Here is a 27,937-nt window from a genome sequence, read left to right on the forward strand (position 1 = left end):
TAAGCTAATAATTAGATAATTTGAACTAGTAGAAGTCGCAACTAAATTTAAGATTTTAAGATACCTTCGCTGTCTTCTGGATTTTCTTCTTCATTAGAAGCTTCGATATCTTCGTCCTCCTGAGCAGAAACAGTGGAAGCTACACTTTCGCACTGGGACACGTCTCGCTCTTCACGGGGCTTTCGTGAAGTCTGAAGGAGCAAAAGAGCGTTGGATTATTTATGATTTAAATAGCTGAAAGGAAAACTCTCACATCTGAAATAACATAGAACATGGATACACACACACTGAACAAGAAGGCTGCCTGTCTGACAACGGTTCTGGTGGATATTCAGTTGCCTCTATGGAACCACTAATTGGCCTTCTGTGTGAACGGGTCGGTCTCATCAAACTGACCAAAAGTTACATTTGAAACTTTTTTCAAACTACTCGTCACCATATATGTACCAAGAGTCAAAATTCACAAACCTCTTGCTATTTTTCCCTCTCAAATAATGTATTTTTCTAATAAAAATAACGTGCATTTGTTTTCTACCAAAAATAAGATCTTCGTTAGAATGTGGAGAACACAGAAAATTGTTAAGAAAAATAAAACAGGGGCGCCTGTGTGGCTCAGTGGGTTAAAGCCTCTGCCTTTGGCTCAGGTCATGATCTCAGGGTCCTGGGATAGAGCTCTGCTCAGCGGGGAGCCTGCTTCCCTTCCTTTCCCTCTGCCTGCCTCTCTGCCTACTTGTGATCTCTGTCAAATAAATAAAATAAAATCTTCCAAAAAAAAAAAAAAGAAGAAGAAAGAAAAACAAAACAATAATGGCTCATAATTGCACCAGCCAGAGATTCTGACTATACTGATACACTTCCTTTCAGTCTTTTATCTGCGTGTATGCATATATGTTTATGTATAGTACATGTAAATAAAACTAGGATTGCCCAATGTAGTTACCTATCCCACTCATTATAAATTCTTCAAAAATGTTATATTTATTGATACTTCCATAAAAACACTCTGTACCAACAGATATTTAAAATTCTCCTATTTTAAGGTATTTAGGCAATTTTAAAGTTTTGCACTGTTAATAATGCTGCAATAACCATCCTTCTCTAACAGGAAGAATTATGTGCTCTTATAAGCAATAACGGATCATCGGTGTCACTGCCTTTGCTATTATGAGGACAAATTCCCTTTCTTTTAAACAGGATTTTTCCTTCTGCAAACAATGTGTTTACATAAAACTCCTCATTCTTCTACTGGGATCACAGATCTGTAAGAGCATACGTGTATGTATTTAAGTTAAGACATCAGCTATTTATTATATTTTTAATCTCATGTTGCTAACTATGAAACTTAAGGTCTCCTGTCTTTGCAGACCTGGGGATCCCAGCCCTGACACTGCTCTGTTCACTGCCTCTTACTGAGCCTATACTCACCAGACTTTAGCTACAGGCCTCCCGCCCGGGGACACTACTCACAGAGGAAAATAAATTATTGCTATCCCGATTGTTAAAATTCTATGCTGGGGGTGCCTGGGTGGCTCAGTGGGTTAAGGCCCCTGCTTTCGGCTCAAGTCATGGTCTCAGGGTTCTGGGATCGAACCCCACATCGGGCTCTCTGCTCAGTGGGGAGCCTGCTTCCCTTCCTTTCCCTCTGTCTGCCTCTCTGCCTACTTGTGATCACGGTCTGTCAAATAAATAAATAAAAAAGAATCTTAAAAAAAAAAAAAAAATTCTATGCTAGGATCCAACCTAAAAGCAGTAACTAAGTCAAGAGGAAGAAAGCATATCCCAGTGTCCACTGTTAGAGCTAGATCTAATTCTGAGGCTAAACAAAATAATCACTACATTCCTCACAAGAATGCAAGGGGAGGGGCGCCTGGGTGGCTCAATGGGTTAGAGCTTCTGCCTTGGGCTCGGGTCATGTTCTCAGGATCCTGGGATCGAGCCCCGAATAGGGCTCTCTGATCAGCAGGGAGCCTGCTTCCTCCTCTCTCTCTGCCTGCTTGAGATCTCTGTCTGTCAAATGAATAAATAAAATCTTTTAAAAAAAAAAAAAAGAATGCAAGGGGAGAATCCTCTGGCCATGCTCTTTAAAAACCTTTAGAAAGACTACAAAGACTCCAATATTTTTAGGCATCACATAATTGCTCTTTTTTTTTTAAAAAAAGATTTTATTTATTTGTTTGACAGAGATCCCAAAGGAGGTAGAGAGGCAGGCAGAGAGAGAGAGAAGGGGAAGCAGGCTTCCTGCTGAACAGAGAGCCTGATTCGGGGCTTGATCCCAGGACCCTAGGATCATGACCTGAGCCGAAGGCAGAGGCTTAACTCTCTGAGCCACCTAGGTGCCCTAGTACTCACTAATTTTTAATGTAATAATTCAAACCTATGGAAATGTAACACCTATGTATCTTGCACTGCATTTTAATAGACATTAGACATTTTGTCATGTTTTCTTGAAACCTTTTTGAAAATGACAGAACACTCTAGGGGCACCTGGGAGGATCAGTCATTAAGTGTCTGCCTTCAGCTCAGGTAATGATCCCAAGGTCCTGGGATTGAGCCCAGCATGGGGCTCCCTGCTTGGCGGGAAGCTGCTTCTCCTTCCCCCACTCCCCTGCTTCCATGAATCTCTCTTGCTGTGTCTCTGTCAAATAAAATTTAAAAAAAGAAAATGATAAAACACTCTAAAAAAAAGGAAGCCTACAGTCCCTATTATTTCCATTGTTATTAAAATGATTAGAACAAGAAGTTTTAAAGATATTTATGATGGGTAATTTTATGTGCCATTTTGACTGAGCCACAGCACTCAGACATTTGGCCAAACATTATCCTGGGTTTTTCTGTGCAGGTGTTTTTTAGATGAGATTAACAAGCAGATGAACCTCCAGAATGTTGGGGGAGGGGTCGGGTGCTTCACCCAATCAACTGATGGCCTTAACAGAACTAAGATTGATGGCCCCCTCATCTCCCCCTCCCCATCCCCTGCAAGAAGATAACCTGTCAGCAGATCACCTCCGGACTCCAGGTGCAACTCTTTCCTAAGTCTCCAGCCTGCCAGCCTTCACCATCAGATCCAAGCACTCACAATCACTGGAGCCAATTTCTTAAAATAAATCTTCATATTCTCTCTCTCACTCTCTATATTCTCTCTCTCACTCTCTCTACACACACACACACACACACACACACCCTACCACACACCCCCCCCCCCCCCGTTGGTTTTGTTTCTCCGGAGAACCCTGACTTATCTTTTTAAAAACATGTCTGATATATTCTTTACTTGATTTTCTCCCCAAACATTTTAAATAGTATTTGATAAAGTCAAGTCTCTCTTGTCAGACCTTTTGTTATGTTTATTTTCTTCCCCTTTAATTGCCACAACACATTTTTTAACCTTTATTTCATTTTTTTTAAGATTTTATTAATTTATTTGACAGCGAGACACAGCAAGAGAGGGAACACAAGCAGGGGAAGTGGGAGAGGGGGAAGCAGGCTTCCTGAGGAAGCAGCTTGATGTGGGGGTCGATCCCAGGACCCTGGGATCATGACCTGAGCAGAAGACAGACGCTTAACAACTGAGCCACCCAGGCGCCCCTACATCTTCATTTTTAATGTTAAAAGGTCTTTTGTATATAACTTTTTAAATTAATGTCATACTTCATACACTCTTATTTACTAAAAGTTCAAACCCTAACAAATTTAAATATCTCCCTGTACCCCGGGGGATAAAAATATATTATATGGTTACAAAAAATAAAAAATAAATTTAAAAAAATTAAATATCTATCCTTTTATTACCCATTCTATCCTTCTTCAGTGAGTCTCAAAATGTTCTGGTCTAAGGATACAGCACTCGTAAAAAGCATTCAAGACCCTAAGCCGGTTCTATTCATGAGACAGATATAATGATACTTACCATATTTGAATTAAAGCAAAAACATTTAAAATATAATTCATTTAAAAATAACAATAAACCTATTACATGTCAACATAAAAACATTAATACAAAATAACTATATTCCAAAACAAAAGTTTGATAATTTAGTGAAAAGTAGCTTTTTCAATGTTTTTGTAAATTTCTTTTACTGTTTGCCTTCACAGAAGACAGCACAATTTTCAAATGTGCTTCTACATATAATCTAATCTGCAGACACAGTATTATTTTGGCTGAAATATACATATAAAAAAAAAAAGTCTGGGGGCCCCCTGGCTGGCTCAGTCGGTAGAGCATATGACTCTTGATCTCAGGGTTGTGAGTTCAAGCCCCACCCATGTTAGGTGTGGAGCCTGCTACCAAAAAAAAAAAAAAAAAAAAAGTCTGGCCTCACAAAGATATGTAGTCGAAAAGGGAAGCATATTTTAACAATCTTTTCAAATGACCATGGTTATTATTCTTTGGTATTGTACCAAAATTCAGCAAGTAATCATCTCTTAAAAGGTAACTACAGTATGAAATCTGAAACCATATCAATAAATGTTTTGTACTCTATTAAAATCCATTTATCTATCTTGAACTTTGGTCTATTAAAAAGTATTTTGTACATTTTCTATCCATACATAACATGCATTGTGAATCACAAATTGGTCATCTGGAAATTATGGGAGTTACACAGATTTTTCAAATCTGCATATAATTTCACTGTTTATCAAGATATCATATTAGGGGGCACCTGGGTGGCTCAGTGGGTTAAGCCTCTGCCTTCAGCTCAGGTTATGATCTCAGGGTCCTGGGATCAAGTCCCGCATGGGGCTCTCTGCTCAGCGGGGAACCTGCTTCCCCCCCATCCACTGCCTGCCTCTCTGCCTACTTGTGATATCTGTCAAATAAATAAATAAAATCTTTAAAAATATATATCATACTAGTTATTATTACCACTGATCTCATCAGAAAAGTCTTTGGGTGTTACTGTGAGGAAGACAAATTTTCCAAAATTCTAATTTTTGCTTAAAAGCTTGAAGTTTAAAAGTGGCAACAATACTTCTGCTTGCTTCCTTTGAAAGACAGTCTCACTCATTTTCAAGAAAATGTCTGCCAAGGATCCAAGTCTGAAAAACCATAGTTTTTCTGTCATTTTTCCAATTAAAACTGAAACTCCATAAAAAAGGGAGGCGAGTTCAGCTTGGAACTCAAACAACTGCAAAAGTACTTTCCCTCGACAGAATCCGAATATCCTGGTACAGAACGAAAGGTCTTTATGCACACTTCTCATTTTATCACACATATGTACTCAAGGGTCAGGACTTAATAAAGCTAATTTGTACTGCTTTGCCAAGGACAAGTGAAATTGGCATATTTGTTGTTAAACTGTAAATGCCCGAAATGATGAATACACTGAGTATTTAGCACAGCGGTGCCCTGCCATGATTCATGCTAAGGTACCAGCATTTTCTCTCCTTTTCTTTGACACCATCCATGCAAATCTAACACAGTGCAGAAAAGTCAAGTAACATCTTAATATTTTTACAAAAACAGTTTTGGCCTCATGGAATCCTCAAAGAGCTCTGTAGACTGAGAGCACTGGAACTTCCTCGTTAAAGAATTTTCAATAAATGTATACTTTCTGAGGGGCGCCTGGGTGGCTCAGTGGGTTAAAGCCTCTGCCTTCGGTTTGGGTCATGATATCAGGGTCCTGGGATCGAGCCCCACATTGGGTTCTCTACTCAGGGGGGAGCCTGCTTCCTCCTGTCTCTCTCTCTGCCTGCCTCTCTGCCTATTTGTGATCTCTATCTGTCAAATAAATAAATAAAATCTTTAAAAAAAAATTTATACTTTCTGGTTTTATTATTTATCTCAGGGTCTTTTTCTGAGAAAATGGTTTTATTTATTTATTTATTTATTTATTTTTTTTTTTTTTTTTTAAAGATTTTATTTATTTATTTGGCAGACAGAGATCACCAGTAGGCAGAGAGGCAGGCAGAGAGAGAGAGAGGAGGAAGCAGGCTCCCTGCTGAGCAGAGAGCCCGATGCGGGACTCGATCCCAGGACCCTGAGATCATGACCTGAGCCGAAAGCAGAGGCCTAACACTCTGAGCCACCCAGGCACCCTATTTATTTATTTTTTAAATATAGCAGAGAGCCCAATGCAGGGCCTGATCCCAGGACTCTGGGATCATGACCTGAGCCGAAGGCAGAGGCTTTAACCCACTGAGCCACCCAGGCGCCCCAGAGAAAATGGTTTTAATATGCCCTATCAATTCATTCAACAAGGTCAACAGAACTCCAACTGAAGTTTTCAATTCAAACTCCAAAATATTTATATTTTTCAAATCCCATCTATTGTGATTCAGAAGTACTGAACTGCCATTACTAGTAACATGAATTTTGTTCCCTGGGCAGTAATCAGAGAAAAAGGCAACGTGTGCCAAGAAACTAGCGTGTCCTTCACAGTTAAATGTAATAAATAAAAATACAAGATATAAAGAACTCTCCCTCAAAACCCATATTTGAAGCTCAGAAACACAATGAAACAAAGAAACTATCAGTTAAAAACTAAATCAGTTAAAAAATAATAATAATAAATAAGTGATTCACTACCTCTGATATACTCACTTTCTGTTTATGCTGTTGCAAAAGGTTGTCAAGATTGTGTCGCCTTTTATAGTTAAAATAGAAGTTTTTGCACTGCGCTTCACTTTTAGTTCCCACCATTTTGGCAATTGCTGCCCAGTTACGACCATGTTCTACAAGACCTATATTTGAAAAACGACCAAAGAACCTGGTTTTTTTATGCTTCATAAAAAACATGAGAAAGAATAAAAATCAACTTAATTACAGTATTCAAAATCATTAACACTAAAAATGTGTTTTCAATTATTTATTTATATATTTTAATACTTATTTAAATATATATTGACATGAAACTCACTGACAGCTCTATTTTGCCACTCAAATTTAAAACATGCTCATTAACAGAAGGACTCAACTTTATCCTTGTTCTGTATCTCCCTGAGAGCTAGGACAACATCGGACACACGATAAGAACTCAAACAGTTGTAAAATGACTGATTAGACACTTCTAAGTCTTTGTAAACAGTATATCAATAAAAAATTAATAAGGTAATCTTGTAAAGTAAGATAGAACACAAAATAAAGATATATACGGCTACATTTATAATCAGCATGTCTTCAATCCATTCACAATCAAGAAATGCCCTCAAAAATATTAACCAGTTTTAAAAACAGCAACATCAACAAACCTGTGGTAAGACAACTCATCACAGGAAACTAAGCAACCTGATACTTTTAAACCAAATAATATATATACATGCCATACCCATTTGCAAGGAATATGGGTATATAAATGCATGTACACACAGAGAGCTATACAGACTGGGATATACTTTAGATACAGGTGTATCCAAGCATGAATTTACAGTACAAATTTAACAATTTATAGAAAACAGTTTTCCAAGGCTGATGAAGGTAGCTTCCTTAACGACAACTGGAAGATCATTTCCAAATCCTTCTGATACATGAACAGAACTGAGAAGAGTAGAGACTAAAAGCAGTCCTATGGAGGTATATCTACCTGAAAAAAATCACTCTATGATGTAGCTACTATCACCTTACTCCATTATAACATTCTGATAATCAGATGAGAATAAATGTGAATCTTTTTTCTTAATGTGACTCTTTTAAAAAGTTATACCTGTAATCATGACAAGTCACAAATTTCCTAATCATGGCAAATAATCATCAAATAAAAATATTTTGAACAGGAGCTCCTGGGTGGCAGTGGGTTAAAGCCTCTGCCTTTGGCTCAGGTCATGATCCCAGGGTCCTGGGATTGAGCCCCGCATCAGGCTCTTTGCTCAGCAGGGAGCCTGCTTCCCTTCCTCTCTCTGCCTGCCTCTCTGCCTACTTGTGATCTATTTGTCAAATAAATAAATAAAATCTTTAAAAAAATTTTTTTTGAACACATTAAACTGCTATTATTTTTGGTAATGTTCGTTTATACTCTTAAATGTATCTTAATAATGTATTTTATATTCTTAAATGTATCTTAAATGTTAAAACTCTTAAATGTATCATTCATTATTAAATAGAAAATAAATCGGAAATGTGTCATTAAGAGATTAACTTATTTACAGTAATTTCTCTTTAGAATTATAAGGTATAAACTACTGTTTATTTATAAACCACCTATTTATCCTATTAGAAATTTTACCTCAATTTCAAATTATTCTATGTTAACAAGCAACAACAGAAAAAGATTTGTAATGTTCCAGAATAAGATGAGGGCCACACAGCCATGAGAAGGAAAGACAAAATTCAAACCTTTTTCTGGCTTCAAAGTTCATGCCTTCTCCTCTGAATTGCAGTGCAATTCTTACTAATTTATAACCAAATGCCTTATGAAATACAAACTGAGGAGACAGGAACCATGCTATTAAATCCAACTATTAAGTAATAGAAAATATAGACTTTATACTTAAATACCCTCCAAAACACTGAATAACAGCTATCCTGGAAGAGTGAAAATAGTCCCCTTGCTCTCTAACAAAATGACATTCAAAAAAAAAAAAAAACAAAAAACAAAAAACAAAACTGTGCAGAGAATCTTAAATTCCTCAAAAGAGGGCCTCTTAAGCAAGGCACAGCAGGATTATCTGAGAGGGCACCACCCCATCATAAAGAACTCAATTCTACTTCTAAATTCTGTTGACTACCACAGAAGAACTTTCTTCTTTTTCCAATTAAAAAATATTCACTCCATGTGACTTATTACTAATAACCCTGAAGAGCCCATCCCAACCCAACTAAAACCCCGAAGAACTCTAACTTACCTTTTTTAGCAACTTCCATTTCTTCTTCTGTCCATCGAGAGGTTTCTACGGGCTCTGTGGAAACTGAAATAAAGAGAGAGAACCCAGTAAGGCAAAGAAACTTTTTTCTTTTTTTTAAAGATTTTATTTATTTATTTGTCAGAGAGAGAGAGCACAGGCAGGCAAAAGCAAAGTAAGAAGCAGGCTTCCCACTGAGCAAGGAGCCTGATGCAGGACTCAATTCCAGGATGGTGGGATCATGACCCAAGCCAAGGCAGCCCCTTAACCGACGGAGGCACCCAGGCGCCCCAGGCAGAGAAAACTTAAGTTCATTCACAGCTTAGATGGCGTCGACCTGCTTGTTGGACATAAAGCCTGTCTGAAGCACTGGGTGAAAGAAACTATGGACACAGGATGTTGGCAGGCTCTCCCCCACCAACTGAAGAGAAATATTCAAGGCTTCCAAGTAAGGCTTCTCAATGTTCTTTGAAGCTCCAACCACATCTACATGTTTGACCATCACTTGCTTATTTTCTGTGAAGTCCCACCTCACCCACTGCCCCACCGCATACTCGAGCTCCAACCTCCTCTCCTAAAGTGTCAAAGGAAGAAACAACAGCCCGCGTCCCTGTCCAGGCACAGTTCTCTCGTGCTCTCTGAGTCCCCCATTTCATCCTCACTCTCGGGGGCCCTATGACACAGGGGACTGGAAACACAGATGGATCATAAACTGCACACTCTCTCTCTTCTACATTAGAAAGGAAATTGAGACCATCAGGCATGAAATGAGCTCCTGCCGTATTCCCCTTCTCAATTAATAGCGCTACCATCCGCCCAGTCATCTGAATTATTAACAGCCTTCTCAGGCCAATTTTTTAATCCTTCCTCCCATCTACTCCCACAGCCAATGATGTGTGCCAGTCCTAATCTCCTGAACCCATCCTCTTCTTGCCTGGCCACTGCGTGCACAGTGACACTCTTCTGGCTGGTCCCTCCGCCTCCAGCCTTCACTCTCTCCAACCTGACCTCCAACTATCACCAGTTCACCTTCTACACCACCAGTCTATTCACAGCACTCCTCTGTTTAAAAACCTCTGTGAACTCCCACTCTGTAAGCAAAGCAGGACATGACTCAAACAAGGCCCATCGGGATCTACCCCCAGGTGCAAATCTAGTTATTTTCCTTGTATCCTCCTTGCCATCCCCAGAACCTGGTTTTTTTATGCTTCATGTTACAGTAAAATTGGTACCACTGAACCAAAGATGGCAAACATCATTAACATGATCCCTTTATAAACTAATGATACTTGGTAGAAGAGAGAAAAATGCTTGGACCCAAGAATTCATTTCTATAAAAAATAATTTAACAGAAAGAAAATGTTAGTTAATCAGGATTTTTTCCTTACACTACTATCTATATTAGTTTAAAGAGGAGGGGGCAGGGGACAGCCTAATCATTCAGCAACAGGGAATGATTCAAGAAATGGGGCCTCAGGGAACAGGATGCCAACATTTCACAGTCATTAAAAAGCAAAAATGAAGATCACTTAGAAACTACATAATATTTATAATATACACCAAGTTAAAATATCAGAAAAAATACCATACATACTAAAATTACAACTAAGTAAAAAGAAAAACAGCTGTATTAAGATAGCAAGATTGGGGAAGATCTTTTTCAAAAGACACTGACATTAAAGTTTAAGAAATGTAAAGACCATGAAGAAGTAAAACTTTCAGTACTTGAAGATAACACGATATTAGATAAAGAAAACCTAAAAAGACTGCTAGAACTGATAAAATAAATCAATGTAAGGAATACAGGATACAAAATCAATGTAAGGAATTCTGCTGCATTTCTATGCACCAATAACGAAGCAGCAGAAAGAGAAAATAAGAATACAATCCCATTTACAACTGCACCAAAAATAATAAAATACCTAGGAATAAACCTTCCCAAAGAAGTGAAAGACCCGTACTCTGAAAACTATAAAACAGTCATAAAAGAAATTCAAGACAACACAAAGTAATGGAGAAACATTCCATGCTCATGAATTGGGAAAACAAATGTTGTTAAAATGGCTACACCACCCAAAGCAATCCCTATCAAAATACCAGCAGCAGTTTTCATAGAACTAGAACAAATAATCCTAAAATTTCTATGGAATCATAAAAGACTCCAAATTGCCAAAGCAATCTTGAAAAAGAAAAGCAAACCTGGAGGCATCACAATTCCGGACTTCAAGTTATTATACAAAGCTGTAGTCATCAAAACATGGTACTGGCATAAATACAGACACATAGATCAATGGACTAGAACAGAAAACCCAGAGATAAACCCACAATTGTATGATCAACTAATCGTTCAACAAAGCAGGGAAGAATACCCAACGGGAGAAAGTCTCTTCCACAAATGGTGTTGGGAAAATCAGACAGCAACATACAAAAGAATGAAACTTGACCACTTTCTTACATCATACACAAAAATAAATTCAAAAATGGATTAAAGACCTATATGTGAGACCTGAAACCACAGAAATCCTAGAAAAGAGCACAGGCCGTAATTTCTCTGACACTGGCCATAGCGACATTTTTCTAGCTAGGTCCCCTGAGGCAAGGGAAACAAAAAGCAAAGATAAACTATTGGGACTACATCAAAATAAAAAGCTTCCAGGGCACCTGTGTGGCTCAGTCAGTTAAGTATCCGACTCTTGATTTTGGTTCACTCATGATCTCAGGGTTGTGAGATAGAGCACAGGGTCAGGTTCTGTGCTGGGTGTAGAGCCTGCTTGGAATTTTTTTTCTTTCCCTCCCCCTCCCTCTCTAGAAAAAAATAAATCAAATAAAACTTAAAAATAAAAAAATACAATAAAAAGCTTCTGCACAGCAAAGGAAACAACAAAACTAAATCCTCCCTACAAATGGGAGAGGATATTTCCAAATGACATATCTGATAAAAGGTTAGTATCCAAACTATATAAAGAACTTATAAAACTCAATAACCACAGAACAAATGATCCAATTAACAAAAGGGCAGAAGACATGAACGGACCTTTCTCCAAAGACATCCAGATGGCCAAAAGACCCATGAAAAGATGCTCAGCATCATTCATCATCACCTCACACCTGTCACAATAGCTAACATCAACAATACAAGAAACAAAGGTGTTGTCAAGGATGTGGAGAAAAAGGAACCCTCCTGCGCTGCCGGTGGGAATGCAAACTGGCGTGGCTACTGTGGAAAACAGTGTGGATGTTCCTCAAAACTAAAAATACAACTCTGTATGTATGATCCAGCTACTGGGTGTTTACCCAAAGAACACAGAAACACTAATTCAAAGTGATAGAGGCATCCCTACATTTATAGGAGCACTAGTCACAACAGCCAAGATGCGAAAGCAGCCCAACTATCAAGTGATGAATGGATAAAGATGACGTGGCGTATATATATATCTCTATAACACACACACACACACACACACACACCTTTGAGTATTATTCAGCCATTAAAGAAGGAAATCTTGCCCTTTGCAATGACATGGATAGAGCTAGAAATCGTAATACTAAGAACACTCAGACAAAGACAAATACCATATGATCTCACTCACATATGGAATTTTACAAACAAAGCAAACAAGCAAAGAGGGAAAAAGGAGAAACAAAGCAAGAAACAGACTCTGAACTATAGAGAACGAACTGGAGGTCACCAGAAGGGAGGGATATGAGTGAAAAAGGTGATGGGGATTAAGGAGTGTACTTGTCATAATGAACCTTAAAAAATAATAAATAATAAAACCTTAAAACATTTTTTTAAGGCCAGACTTTCAGATTATTTTTAGGTCATCCATATCCGAGGACCTTCCTGCTCTACCCTAGCAGTGCAAGAGAATCCTGCACAAAATCACGGCCTGTTCACTCCCATCTCGCGCACTCACCAGGTTCTGGTGGCGGTGGCAGAGGCGGCGGAGGCTCCTCGGTGGCGGCGGCAGCTGCAGCACTGGCCGCTGCCGCTTCGTTGGTCATGGACCTGGTGATGCGGCCCTTTCTGCGGCCCTGACTGTTGGCGGTCTTTCGTCCCCGGGGGGTGGCCTGCTCTCTCTCCTCCGTTTCTTCTGCTGTACCTTCCGTCTTGTCCTTTTCCTTAGTGTTTTCTCTGGAAACAGAAGCCGATAAAAAGCTTGTGTGATTTAGAAGGATACATGCATCTAAGAAGGTTTGTTTTGAAAACAAAATTTATGAAAGATGCTGTCATGCCCCAATTTTGAAGGGTTCTGACTGGCTCAAATTAAGATATTTCACAAAGGTCTGCTTTATTCATTAATGGACTCAAATTTTAAACACCTTCAAGTCACCTTATAATGTATGACAACACCCTATGAGGAAGTAATGGATGGCAGCGGAACAGCCCCTAGACCCGCAACCAGTGGGTCTAGTGGGTCTAGGCAGTGGGGTACCAGTGGGGTACCAGTGTGTCTAGGCAGTGGGGTACCAGTGGGGTACCAGTGTGTCTAGGCAGTGGGGTACACCAAAAAAGCAGGAGTCCTGGAGTTCTTACTTTGGCTTCAAGGTAAGTTTTCTCCTTTGTGAAATGAAGAGGCTGAGACAGACACCTTTTCTGCAGGAACAGTCTACAGCACTGCTTCATTAAACCAGCTTCAGTATTCTTAACCATCTCCAACACTAATTATGTGCAAACAGGCCAGTGTGGCCCAGGCATTATAACGGAGAACAGTCTGGAGCCAGGCTGCCCAAGTTGGTACCAGAGCTGTGTGATTTACCAGCAATGTGACCTTAGACAAGCGACCTCCCCTCCATAGGCCTTTTTCTCATCTGTAAGTGAGGATGACAACCATATGTTTCATAGAGCTGTTGCAATCATTAAAGGAGTTCATTTATATAAAATGCTCAGTTTTATACAAAACGCTCAGAACTGTGCCTAGAACACAATAAACATCATATGTGTCTACTGGTATTTGGGCTGAACCTCCCTCAGCCACTTAGGAGAAACCTGATCAATAAATAAAGGGTTCTCACTATTAGTAGCAGTAGCACCACACGTGACACCAGAAGATTATTCTCTGTATTACATACGTACCTCCCAGGGTTGTTAGATTTAAAAACAAGGTCCCTAATGTACATTTTGGCAAATGAATGAATAGGTGGCAACAGTCAGAGACTCAAAGGCTCCTGCTTAATGGGAGATGTTGATTTTTTTTCAAATATTATGTACTTCAAAAATCTGTTGTAGCTTACCAAGCTTACCTCAATAAAAGAAATTCTTCCAGAATTTTCCCCCTTCACCCTGAACTGCCCTCTAAGTTACCCTGCAACCCTCCTTCTCCACTTCTTTATTCCCTTAGCAATCTGGCTACTACTACGGATTCATCTTAAAGACATTTTGTCAAGAGTCACCAGTGACTTACTAACTGCAAATTCAGATGACCTTTTCTCAATTCTTGTTGCACTGATATTCCTGCTGCAACTGACCCTAAGGACAATTCTTTTTACATCCTATTCAACTTAACTTTTAGGACTTCATGCCTCCTGATACTCCCTACTGCTATTATGGCTCTCCCCTCTGCAGGCTGCCTTCTTCCTCTCCCTGTTCACATTCGCATTTCCCAAGGCTCACCCTTGCCTTAAAACTCTGTGAAGTTACCCCATTCACATCCATTCCACTGGGATGACTCCCCAGCTGCATCTTTAGACTCACACCTCAAGTCTACTAAATCTCCTAAGATCCAGACTTGTCTTCCCAAATACCTTCTGGGAATCCCTATCAATATACCTGGATTCCCCATCAATACAAACTCAACATGCCCCAAACCATGCTTATCCCCACTCTGCCTCTTGCTCCCCACCACATTCTAATCACTCATTGTTAACAGTACCACCGTGATCACCTTCATTCAGGGTTACAGATCTAGCCTCATCTTTAGCTTCTTCTCATTTTCTTTGCCTCCTACATGCGATCTCATGTCAAGGTTTGGTTATTTCATCTCAGTAACAGTGCCCCCACTAGTTCCACCATCTTGATTTCTACTATCTATGTTTTTGTGTTTTTTTAAGATTATATTTATTTATTTGACAGAGAGAGATTACAAGTAGGCAGAGAGGCAGGCAGAGAGAGAGGGGGAAGCAGGCTCCGGGCCGAGCAGAGAGCCCAATGTGGGGCTTGATCCTAGGACCCTGAGATCATGACCTGAGCCGAAGGCAGAGGCTTAGCCCACTGAGCCTCCCAGATGCCCCTACTATCATTGTTCTTATTCAGTGCCTTGATACTCCACTCCCTGACTTACATCTCCAGTCCTCCATTCTCTGATGCTTGTGGGTCAGTATTCTACCAGAAAAGCTTTGGCAAGAAACCATTCTATCCAAGGGCGCATGGGTGGCTCAGTCGGTTAAGCCTCTGACTCTTGATTTCAGCTCAGGTCATGATCTCTGGGTTCTGACATCAAGCCCCACACTTCAGGCTCCGTGCTCAGCACAGTCTGCTTGAGATTCTCACCCTCTCTCTGCCCCTCCCCCTACTCACACATGCTTGCGCAGACTCTCTAAAAAATAAATCAATCAATCTTGAAAGAAAGAGAAAGAAACCATTCCATCCATTCAAACAACGCATAGCATGGACTATTTTAGCTTCATTAAGGTTTTACTTAATCTAACCCCAATCCACCTTCCATTGTTCTTCCTGCCACCCTCTGTCCCAGTCTAGTAAGACCACTATCTGCCATTTCTCATGGCAGCACATCTCTTCGTGCTGTTCCTTTTATTCTCTCCACATTAACCACTAGCTCCCGCATAAAGTCCTCTAAACCATTCAGAGAGAAGTAACCCTGAACCTCTTTTCAGTCTACCAACATCCTGTCCTGATTCTGCTCATTTCTTCCAGGCTTTCTTCTCTATCATGAACAGTACCTGCGTCTTGCCTAGCTTTCCCTTGCTAGACGATAAACTACCTGGGAACAGTACATATCATTTATGCCCTTTTGCAACCTCCATAAGGGCTGGCTCACATCACTAATAAATGAATGCTTGTTAATAGAGATTTAAGGGAAAAAGTGAAAACCAAGATATGGCAGTTCCATATGAGCAGATCCAAGAACCATGTGGGAAAATAAATGTTTTCCCTAAAAACTTTAAAAAAAAAATTGTTTTCAACAGTTCTCTCCCTAAAGTAGAAGATTAGAATGGCAATGGTAGGGTATCCAACTCTTTAACAACCATACCAAGTGCTTCAGGCTATAGTTGCCACAAAACCAAATAAATCTTCAGTATTTCCAAGGGGATTCCAGAAATAGCACTATAAATATTAAAAAGAATGAACTACCAATACGTGCAACAACTTGCATGTATGTCAACATCATTATGCTAAGTGAAAGAAGCCACTCACAGAAGACTACATACCGCATAAATCCATTTATATGAAATTCTAGAAAAGGCAAAACAGATGAGCAGTCCCCAGAGGGGGACAGTTTGGCAGGAGAGTTGGGGGGAAAGCTATGGCAAAGGAGCATGTGGGAACTTTCTGGAGTGATGGAAACACTATGCCACAACTGTGTCAAGAATCAGAGCAGTGCATATATTTGTCCAAATACATTCAGTACACATCTAAAATTGGTGAATTTTACTCTGGGTAAATAATGCCTCAAAAGCACCAATCTTTTGCAAAAAACCCACCCAACTGAGCCACTAAGCCCCCTCACCACTGACGCCAATATGTGCATAAAGGCATCAACAAAAGCGGTCTCTGAGCGGCAGAATCCCAGGCTGATTTTGTTAAGTATTTTGCTGTCTTTTCCTTATTTTCTATAGTAAACAAGAATTACTTTTATAACCAGGCAAACAGCAAGAGAACCACAAACAAACCAGAAACCCCACTTTATACAATAAATAAAACCCATGAAACTGTAATATAAGGTATTATAGAAAAGAAAACCATTTATCAGCATTTTTACATGAGTGTTAAGTATCAAAAGTGAAAAAAAAAAGATCCTGAGGTACCTTCCAAGTCAAAAATTAAATTATATTCAATATATCTCTGATGAGTGTATATTACTATAGCTCATCCCTTCTGAAAAATATGTCTCATGTCTGGCAAATAAGTCCATTAAGCCAAAAGTTGCACTTACCAGAATATCCTGTTCTTTAATTAGGTCAAAGCACATTAGATGATCAAAGCGCACATCTAATTCATTTGTTTATCTAAAATTTTTACCTTCAAGATAGTCAATAGGTCCATGATTTTAAAATAAAACTAGTATCTAATCATTTAACTCACTTGGAGTCCTCCTTTTCATCTTTTTCTTCTTCATCTTTCTTTTCCTCTTCTTTTTTTTCTGTTTTTTCTGCTTTATCTTCTTCTTTTTCCTCTACTTTTTCTTCTTGTGAGGGTCGGGCAATTTGCTGCTAGAATGAATCATCATTTGTCAAATTCAACATTAAAAGAAACAACTCAAATTATGATGACAAATTACAATAAATACCTTTGCACAAAAATTTATAAGCAATTAACTTATTGATCACTTACAATGTAATTAGGGGTAACATATTAAAAATCAGTCTCACACTCTTTAATATATTCCATAGGTACTGCTTAAAAGCACACACACATGCACACACACACACACAGATGTTCCTAGTGTCTGGACCCATCAGAGAGGCAAGAGTGTTAAGATTCCACTTAGAAACCTGAAGTCTGAGGTTGGTTCTCTCTGTTTCTGTAAACTCCCACATCTAATCTGTCACTCAAGCATTTCAATTCTACCTTAAAATTTGATAACCTATAATTTAACAAACCATTCCCTGAGAATTAGATACCTAATATACTTCCAACCTTTTCATCACTATAGATGATACTACAGGAACACCTTTACGCTTTTAGTCTTCTGCGCAAACATTCACTTGATGGAATAGTAGAATGGCTACGGTCATCATCAAGACTAAAGTAATTTGCAAAAACAGTAAGGAGATAACAGAGTGAAAAGAAGTGAAACACTCAAATATTTCTAAGCTAGAATTACAACTCTATAATTAAAAATACGAACAAAGACAAGAAGAGAATACGATTATGGGACCCTTTTATCTTTGCTAAAATTGGGATTCTACAGGAAAACAAGTGAAATCAACTCTGTGCCAGTATTCTGTTTATTCAATGCAAAAATCAAGACCATCTAAGCTAAGTAGGATGAACTGCCCCTCGGCATTGGCGCACACAGCCCCCCGTCCGTTTGTACGTCTTCCAACCCCCCACCTTTCCTACACTGGTTGCTGCTCTGGACTCACCTATACACACCCAGCATTTCATGTCTTTGCCTGGAACACTCTTTCCACCCCTCCTTGCCTAGTAAACTCTGACACAGCCTCTGAAATTCAGTTCAAAAGGCTACATCTTGATTTCCACAGAGAAGCTCCAGGCCCGGTCTCCCTACCTTGCCACCTGCATGGCCCACACCTGCCTGCGGCACTTACCCAAAGTGGTGCATCCCTGGGTTACCAGGGTCTGTCTGGCTCCCTGCGTTACGGTCTCCTCAAGGACAAGGACCCAGTCTTACTCCTCTAAGTATCCCAAGTTCCTGGGAGACAACTGGACCACAGATGCCTCTGCGTGTGCCGGATACAGCCAGAACCAAGTTCCTTTATCCCGCTTCTCTGAAAAATTTGGCCCTCCCACCTCAATCTTTCATTCCGACCCAGCCAACATCAATCTGCCTCCTAATAAATGCCTGTCCTCTTATCTGTTCTGTCACCAGACAACACAAAAGTACTCATTAATTCGAGTTACAATTTCCCTTAATTCTTAATACCATCTCAAAGTCCTTCACCTACTGGATAAATCTGGATTTTTTTTTCTTAAGATAACAAAGACCTTATTGGCCTCTCCAAGAGGTCCTGTATCATGACTTCTTCAAATCCACAAGGAACTAAATAAGAATCCGTATCCTTCTTGCTCCCAACTGCCACTTCCAAAACATTGCTGCACTGCAGTATTTTTAAAAATACCTCCTTTTTAAAAATTTCACAGAATCTACCTATGATGCCTTTTTTTCCTGTTTTGGTATTATGGATTGACTTCTTAAATACTCCTAAAGAACACACAGATGATTTTATCACATGGCTCATTATGCCTTGCCATTATTCTTCCAACTTAATTTTTTTAAATTTATTTATTTGACAGAGATCACAAGTAGGCAGAGAGGCAGGCAGAGAGAGAGAGAGAGAGAGAGAGGAGGAAGCAGGCCCCCCAACAAGCAGAGAGCCTCATGTGGGGCTCAATCCCAGGACCCTGGGATGATGACCTGAGCCGAAGGCAGAGGTTTTAACCCACTGAGCCACCCAGGCGCCCCTATTCTTCCAACTTTAAAATGTACCTCAATGCTTTTTCTAGCAATGTAATATCCTACAACTGAAATACTCTTGAGGTCATGCTCATTAAACTCTCCTAAGGTGAAGTCATAATTGCCATCACTGGTGGGCACTGCTCTACCTCCAAGATCTTGAAATCAGAAAATCTCTACAACCACCACTCGTGCCCCACCTACCCCACATTTTCATTGTTGCTGATCTTGCTATTTGTCCCCATCATGACCCTTGGTCCCTTTATTCTATGAAACTTCACAGCCCATGAGGAAGAGCTCTATCTTATCTTCCTCTCCAACCCCTCACTAAATTGTCTCAATACCATGGTTCCCTCACTTGCTTGACCTGACTTCCCCAATTTCTCACTCTGGTAATTGCCAGTTCCCTTTTCCTTTGAGTGTTTGCTATTACTAGTCAAAAATTTAAAAATCAGGAAAATTTTCAAATGTGTACTTTCCAACCATGACTAGACCTGCTTTACAAATGGGAATGTTTTTCTCACCTTTGACGGACTCCCTAGGACACCATAGTGGTCACAAGGCTGGTTTCAAATGCTAATAATCGCCAACCACTCACCTGCTACAAAAGTAGCATCCATTAGTCATAATGAACAAAGTGGATGGCACACTAGCGAAAAACTCTGCCCTTTGCCTGGCGAGTAGGCTCTTAACCCAGAAAGTGGTTTATAGCCCTCAGAAATGACAGCGAGGTATCAACTCGGCAGAAAAGGAGTAAAAGAACTTCACGGTTCTCTTAGACTTAGATGATACATATAACTTGCTTCCTTAATACTTTTCTATTTCTAATGCCAACCAGTGTTCTGAAGAAACTAAGCAATCCCACACGTTCCCTGCTGTCTGAAATGCAGCCAGCAGCTGACTTTACTCCCCCTTCCCCAGTGTGAGGGACCGAGAAGCAAGGTAGCACCTGTTTCAACCAGGCAATGGGAAGACGGGGGCAGGATGTCTTCTGGAGCACAACCCCCAATTCTGCAGAAGGTGCGGAGTTGCTGGATAGTCTCTGCAAGTGTGTGACAGCTGCAGAGCACAACCCCCGTCAAAGCAGAATCCATCCACACTGACTAGGCAGCAGTGGGTGGAGAGGGAGAGCCAGGCGGGCCGGAGTGTGCAACCAGCATCTGTCTCCCTTAGGCTGACAGGCACTGAGAGCCACGGCCACACCTGCTCCCAGCGATAAAGAGCCCAAGGAGTAACCTCCGATGTTCACAGGAAGTGATTGCAACTACTTCTGTTTCATGCAAATCTGTAAAGGAAGTGCCAAATCCCACGCTCTGGGACAGAGGTTCTAAGTCACAGCCCTCACGCCCTTTAGTAGGGGAGCTGGAGGACAAGTTCACAGTGTCAAAAGCAAAGTCATCTGAAGGTCCCCTGACAGACAGAGGCATCCCAACAGCTTCCTGTCCAGGTTTCTCCCTCGTTAAGCCTAGTACTTTTTGGTCAATTAAAGAAGGTTTTATTTTGTCAGGGAGGATCTCAAAACACAAAACCTGTCTGCCACACAACAAACTGTGCGCTGTAAATGTTGGAGGGCATTAGAAAACAAAATCAAAATCCAAATTAAAAAAAAAAAAACTAAACAAAAAGTTTTATGTATTTTTTTTTTTTAGAAATCTTTTAAGAAATCTTTTCATTTATATATTTGACAGAGAGAGTGCACAAGCAGGGGGAGCAGCAAAGGGAGAAGCAGACTCCAGGCTAATAAGCAAGGAGCCAGATGCAGGACTCCATCTCAGGGCCATGGGATCATGACCCCAGCTGAAGGCAGAAGCCCAACTGACTGAACTACTCAGGCACCCATTTTTATGTACTTTATAACGATAAAAGAAGAACAAGGAAATTTCAACAGACTCCTCTATAACAAGATCAGAGAAAGTTTATGCTGAGATTTATTCTACTATATCTGACTGAATACCTAACACTTATATATACCCTATGTGTGTTTATTAACATGCCCGAGTCTTCAGAAAACAGATAAACAACTTCCCACTCAGTAGATGATTAAGTTGCCAAGAAATGAAATAACTAAATTTAAGAGCAAGCATCTAGAGAACTGAAAACATTCAAGAGACAGAAAGAATGAGGTCCTCCTTTAGCCACTTAAGTCTTTTTCTTAACATTTTATTTATTTATCTAACAGAGACAGAGAGCGAGCGAGCACGAGCAGAGTAAACAGAGGGAAAGGGAGAAGCAGGCTCCCCGCCGAGCAGAGAGCCCGATGCGGGGCTCAATCCTAGGACCCTGGGATCACAACCTGAGCTGAAGGCAGACACTTAACTGACTGAGCCACCCACGGGCCCCTAACCATTGAGTTTTGTAAGTGTCTCAGTCAGTAAACAGAAAATATCTTATCAAAATATATTTAAGGGCGCCTGGGTGGCTCAGTGGGTTAAGCCTCTGCCTTCAGCTTAAGTCATGATCTCAGGGTCCTGGGATGGAGCCCCGCATCAGACTCTCTCTGCTCAGAAGGAAGCCTGCTTCCTCCTCCTCTCTCTCTCTGCCTACTGATGATCTCTCTCTGTCAAATAAATTAACAAAATCTAAAATATATATATATATATATATATGTGTGTGTGTGTGTGTGTGTGTGTATATACATATATGTATATGTATATATATTTATTTATTTTAAAACTAATGCCTTTAAACCAACCGAATTTGAAACTAGTTTCCTGAAGAGTAAAAGCTGTCAATCACAACACACCATCATGAAGGCAACAAAGGCTACAGTAGCTACCATTTATTGGGCACTCCGGTTGTCCCCAATAGCACACTCTAGGGATGTCACACACACAACTAGTTCTTATGTTAACCCTGCAAGGTAAGTATTATTGCTTCCATGCTCACAGATGTGGAAGTCAAGGCTCAAAAAGTGAAGGGAAACGTCTAGGGTTACATGGATATAGAGAGAGCTTTTTTGGATCTAAAGCTCTTTCTCTTACACCCAACTTTTTAAACCTGCCTAAAACAGCCTAACTATTGTCTAACAACTCAGTCAAAAACTTTCCTAACTTCAAACATTACTACATTTACATAAGTATATGCTTTCTCAATGTCCTTGGGGAATAAAAACCTGCTGACATATTTAAAGAGGAAGATGTTGTCAGAATGAAGGAAGAGTACAAATTCTTGTGAAAGGTAATCAAGTATTTGGAAACGAAGAATGTGGCTTCTAAACAATGACTTGCTTTGCTGCTGGTCACCAGCAGGTATCACAGTAATTCTAGCTACACAGTGACAGACTTATTAGATGAGAGTTTCTGCTGGAAGGTAAGAAGAAATTCCTACCTCCAACAAAAAATGTTACACACAGAATCAAATTACTACTTGGCATGTTACTTATAATTCTAGATCCCACAGAGTAACACTGAGGACTGGCTTCTGATCTTTGATATATATTCACAGCTTCAACTAAAACTTAATGAAGAACCATATTCATTCCCATCATGGCATGCTAGTAAGTTGAACTGTGAAATAGTTTCAACAATACCTAACAGAATTCTGAGTTAAAACTTTTGCCAACAATAATGTCTGAACACAAGTCTAACAAAAATATGATTATCTGTCTCATTTCCCCTATGAGTCTCAGATTAAACTCCCTTTCAGAGGAAATAATATGCAAGATTCCCTATAGCCATACCAGGTTAAAAATCCAACCTCTCAAGCTTGGAATCTCTCTGGGCAAACAGCACACAACACATTCAGGGCTGAATTACAATGACTTCCTATGGTAAGAGTCGGGAGGGGAGGACGGGTGAAGCAATCAAATAAAAACAGAAAGGATAAACTTCAGCAGAACTCTACAGAGTCTTATAATAAATTTGCCCTCATCGTTCTGGGATTACCTAAGATAATTCCTACTGATTCCAACTTGACTGGATAATAGAGCAGTAAAGTTGACTTTCAAATTAGTTGAATCTCTATTATCTACCAGAGTAAAATGAAGACACACCAATTTAAAAGTTCTTGTAACTAGATTCCTTAAAAAAAAAGAAGAAGAAGAAGAAGAAGAAGAAGAAGAAGAAGAAGAAGAAGAAGAAGAAATCTTTCTAAACTTTTTCCATACAGCAAATTGTACATTCCCAACCCAGATCTGTTTCCCAAACTCCAGACTTCTACTTACAACTGCCCCCTTTACATCCCCACTTGGACATATGTATCTAAAATTCAGCATGTCCCAACTTTGCCCCCCAAATCTGCTACCCCTTCAGTCATGCCTACACAGTAAATGGCAACCCCACAAGCCAAAACTCAGGGTTATCTTGGATAACTGTCCTTGAATCCCCCCCACCATCAATCCATCAGTAAAAAACCTCTTTACCTTACGTCCAAAGATACATCCAGACATGGACAGGTTTTCAATACCGCCCCCTCTAGAGTCCAGTCCAAGCCGCTGGGAGGATCAACGTAACCTCCTAACTGGTCTCCCTTACAATCTAGTCTCAACAGAGAAGGCAGAATGACCTTGTCACAACTACAATCTGATACTATTCTGCTCAAAAGTGCAGTGGCTCCTCCTCTCATATGATATCAGCTGTAATGTCATTCAGTCCTATATAAGCAAGCCCCTAAACTAATACCACCTAATTTCAGAAAACCTGTCCACCTATTTTGACACAAACAGAATGAAATACACAAACAATTAAGAAACAGGTAAGATTATTCTGGTCTAAGACCATGCTGCATTTCCATCATTCAATCCTCTCCTCTCCCAAATTCCCAATAAAACAATCAGAGAAATATACAACTAGAGAGACAATGTTTACGGTAATAACGTAAAAGCTAACATGGGAATGACTAGACTGACGGAAAGGCTGACCAACCCCAACCTGAGCCAACTTGGGGGCAGACATACTAAGGTTCAGGTCAAGATGAGAGCACATATGGACAATCTCAGTTCCGTTAAATGCACTCTGGGATGTGACACAGATGTGAGCACACAGAACCAGAATGTGCAGAAGAAAACTCTTAATATGGCTGGAACTTAACAAGAACGAGTGTGCCACAGAGAACAGTGAGATGGTGTCCCAGGTAACCTTAGGAGAGAAAACCAATGTTTCAGAGTAACAGAGGCATTTCCCCACACACATAATTTCCTGATACAGCTTTCTCCTCTACCATCACAAGCAACAGACTGCTAATCCTGCAAATGTTAAGATATAATATCAAATTATTCCCTTACATTATCAGGGATTGAAAAAATTTAAACTTATAATTACAAAATACGTAACTTCTAAAAACTAAGTTCAATTAAAGTTATAAATACTAGCTGGTAATAAGGAACAAAGCTGTTGTTAAAAATCTGTAGCTGAAACTCATTTAAAACACAGATGGGCTCTGGCATCTCTAGCTAGAAGAGCTTGATTCCACTTTCTCTGTGGGAAGCCCCAGCATCTTTGATGGAACAGTGTTTCCCGCCCCACTGACAACATCTGATTTGCTCCCCATTGGGCAGGAACTCTTCACGGAGCTTCACAAGCATCCACAACATCAGTCCCATCAGCATCCAGGTGCGCTCCCCATCCTCGTCAGCCCCCTGCCCATCTCTCTATTCTCCTTTGTAAGCAAACCTTACAGACAAGGGCACACCTGTACTACTACCACTCCCTCGCCTTCCACACCCCCTTCTGCTCACTGCAACTTTACTTCTCGACCCCTCACCAATCCACTGAAAATGCACGCCCAGGGCACCTCAGCTTACTCAACCTCTAGCAGCATTTCACTACAGCTGGCTTATGAAACGCTCCCTGCACTTTGACCAGAAATACCGTTTCCAACGAATATGTAATCACATCCCGTGAGGCAGCAGTATCCTGCAGGAAACAATGGCCCTGGAAACACAAAAAGGTCATGGCTACGGATAATGACGGCACTGGGTCAGCCTGTATCTGGTGAGCGGGGTGGCTCAGCAAAGAAAGGGTGGTTGAGCGGGGAGAACAGGAGGATTTACAAAGGCGGGTCGGCAGTCAGCAGCGGTGCAAGTTCACGCGCGCGATTCCAAGTCCCAAGATGAACCTGGACAGGGAGAGCAACGGCCATCACATCGCCCCAGCAGCCGCACCGGTAAAGCACGAGGGAGCTGTGACAGCTGCTGATCAGTTATTTGGGGGAAAACAGTTTTTAAAGTACTGAACTGCAACTGCGAAAACGTACGCTGCACTGCATTAAACACGGTCTTTTAAGGTCAAGTGTTTTTCCAGAGTAAAAAGTTTCTAAACTCCAGAAATGAAGTTACTCTGAAACAAAATGAGGCCCCCAGTATTTGGGTAAACTAGCCTCTACACTCATTACCACACTACATTTCTCTGTCCTTCTCATGGGTTCTACCTGCCCCCTTCCTCAGACAAAAGGACTGGTAAAGACGGTGCATGAAATGAAGTGTCACGGGTCCCATTCTCACATTATCGCTACTCACAGTGACAGGCACAATTTAGATAACATGGAAGTACAGAACGTCTCTCATTGGTTTTGTCATACTAGAAACTTACAGCACATTCACAATAGATGATGTCACACATTAAATATATATTAATTTCAAAATAATAACATGTTCATAACATCCACATTATTTAATGAAATGTCAATCCCTAAAATACACATGATTAAATACAAGGCCCTGGTTATACCCTTTTTGTTCTCCCTGTCTCCACCCTGAAACACCTTCCGCACAGTAATGAAACCCACCTGGTTTCTTCCTCTGCGTTTTCCGTAATTCCTTCTTACTAGGGCTTTATAATTCTCATTTTTCTTGGTTAAGTAGTAATATAAAACACAATCAGGAACACTCTATAAGGAAAATAAATTATTTTTGAGGAGTTAAAGAAGTAACATTTTTTTAAATCAAGCAACACTTTTAAGGGAAACCTCTGGTATTCTCAAGGTCTAAATTAAAGAGCAACACATGGCCTGCATTTTAAGGGATATCTAGGCTCTAAAAATATACATATTATTTTAATGGACAATTTCAGTGTTCTTAATCCAAATTATGAAAAGATACCAGGAACTATCAGAGACATTCAAGCACCTCCTTATTAGGCAGTAACTAAATTCTTTTTCTTGTTGCATATCTGCAAATATTCGAAATGTCTCTTTTTTAAGTATGTTGCTCAGAAACACTATATCCAATCCACTGTGGGGAAAAAAAATCAGGGAAAATCAGGGTTCTGATATTTTAATCAAAAATTCAATGAAAGTTCAAAAAACATTGTAATCTATGTGTTTTTAGGGAACTACAGTATCAAGTAGTCTTTTGTTAACTGTGAAAATTAGACTGTGCTTATGATTTATTAATTATAAATATCACTATATTAGCCACCTAAGAATCTTTTCTGTATCAAGCCCTCTATAAAAATCAGTTCTCTGTAACTACCTCTGTGTATTAGAGCACAAAAAGTTTAAAGAAGCGAACATCACAAACCTATAAACATTCTCAATGTAAACCATTTCTTACCTTCCTTTCCAAGTATGATGCAATTAGCCCAAAGTTTTTTGGATGCTGGATAAACCTGAGTTTAAACAAAGGAAACAACAACAACAACAACACATACACACAAACATTTTAACAACTTAAAAAGGGGTGGGCAGTGCTCAGGAACAGAACTATGAATACAGATCACCTCCCAATCACCCCTAACTGCCAGGTTGAGGAACAACTACAGAATCACTGGAGTCTTTCAAGGGCCCAGATTTCTGGGTACGATCCACCAGGAACCAAGGACACTGGTCTACAGCAGAGCACAGAAATCTGTACTTTTAAAATGTACCCCCAGGTGACTGAGACACAACCCAAATTTGGATACCACGCTTAACCTGACTCCATAACCCCAGTTCTCATCTGTGACTTAGGCTCCCATGTATAAACTTATGGGAAGGTTACAGCAAATCTATATTCTCTACCTTCTAGAGTATCCATACAAATGCCAAAAAGGGCCAAAATTTGGGGGAAATGGTTCAATTTACTAGTGAATGCCAGGGCGCCTGGGTGGCTCAGTGGGTTAAAGCCTCTGCCCTCGGCTCAGGTCATGATCCCAGCGTCCCGGGATCGAGCCCCGCATCAGGCTTCTCTGCTCGGCGGGAAGCCTGCTTCCCCCTCTCTCTCTGCCTGCCTCTCTGTCTAGTTGTGATCCCTGTCTGTCAAATAAAAAATTAAAAATCTTTAAAACACAAAATTTGCTGGTGAATGCCAAATACTTCTCAAGAATTTATGTAAACTTGTATGAGAAAATGATTTAAAGTTTAAATTACTTGTCCTTAAAGATCTCCTTCTCATGGTCAGTCCAAACATTCATAAACTGCCTATCTTTATAAACTTTCATAGGGTCTTCCATGAGGCCATTCATGTTAATGAACTTGACCCGTCTCTGTTCTGCATCAAACATCATAGGCGGGATCACAGAGAGCTGCCGCATTTGTTTCTCATTATTCTGCGAAAGAAAGTAAACATAATTTACAAAGAATAAAATTTAAAGAGGGCTATAGCTATCCTAATATACGCCAGAAAAACCACATGTGTAGTTCCATGTGTCAACAGCAGCATGTACCATAACATCTAACATGCGCTAATTACTCATATATGTAATAAATACTCATTAAATGAATCATACAGGCAGAGGATATACGTTATGTTTTTATATCCCACTACTACAATTTGAGAAGAGTTCTTTACTTAAAAGAAGTAGATACTTCAGATAGTAATATTTTAGACCTAAAGGACACAAAGAAATGCCAAGTTCACTGAAGTAAGGATCTTATGAAACATTTAATTACATTAACACAGTGTCATTTTTAAAAGTCTTAAGATCATT

The 27,937-nt window shown here is 40.0% G+C and overlaps 1 protein-coding gene across 17 annotated transcripts in view; it reads right to left on the reverse strand.

Moving 5' to 3' along the window:
* NCOR1 (nuclear receptor corepressor 1) overlaps positions 1-27,937 on the reverse strand; it is a 155,942-nt gene that overhangs the window by 56,235 nt on the left and 71,770 nt on the right. For 11 of the 17 annotated variants that reach the window (XM_059149934.1, XM_059149946.1, XM_059149937.1 and 8 more), the window contains 8 exons: positions 27,378-27,556; positions 26,584-26,638; positions 25,818-25,919; positions 17,039-17,166; positions 12,693-12,910; positions 8,779-8,841; positions 6,542-6,681; positions 65-191 (listed from right to left, as the gene is read on the reverse strand). In XM_059149934.1, coding sequence (XP_059005917.1) covers positions 65-191; positions 6,542-6,681; positions 8,779-8,841; positions 12,693-12,910; positions 17,039-17,166; positions 25,818-25,919; positions 26,584-26,638; positions 27,378-27,556 — 1,012 coding nt within the window. The remainder of the gene's footprint in view (positions 1-64; positions 192-6,541; positions 6,682-8,778; positions 8,842-12,692; positions 12,911-17,038; positions 17,167-25,817; positions 25,920-26,583; positions 26,639-27,377; positions 27,557-27,937) is intronic. The other 6 variants (XM_059149943.1, XM_059149938.1, XM_059149936.1 and 3 more) reach the window with 1 other exon arrangement.

The sequence above is a fragment of the Mustela lutreola genome, chromosome 15, assembly GCF_030435805.1.
Source record: "Mustela lutreola isolate mMusLut2 chromosome 15, mMusLut2.pri, whole genome shotgun sequence".
Lineage (NCBI taxonomy): Eukaryota > Metazoa > Chordata > Mammalia > Carnivora > Mustelidae > Mustela > Mustela lutreola.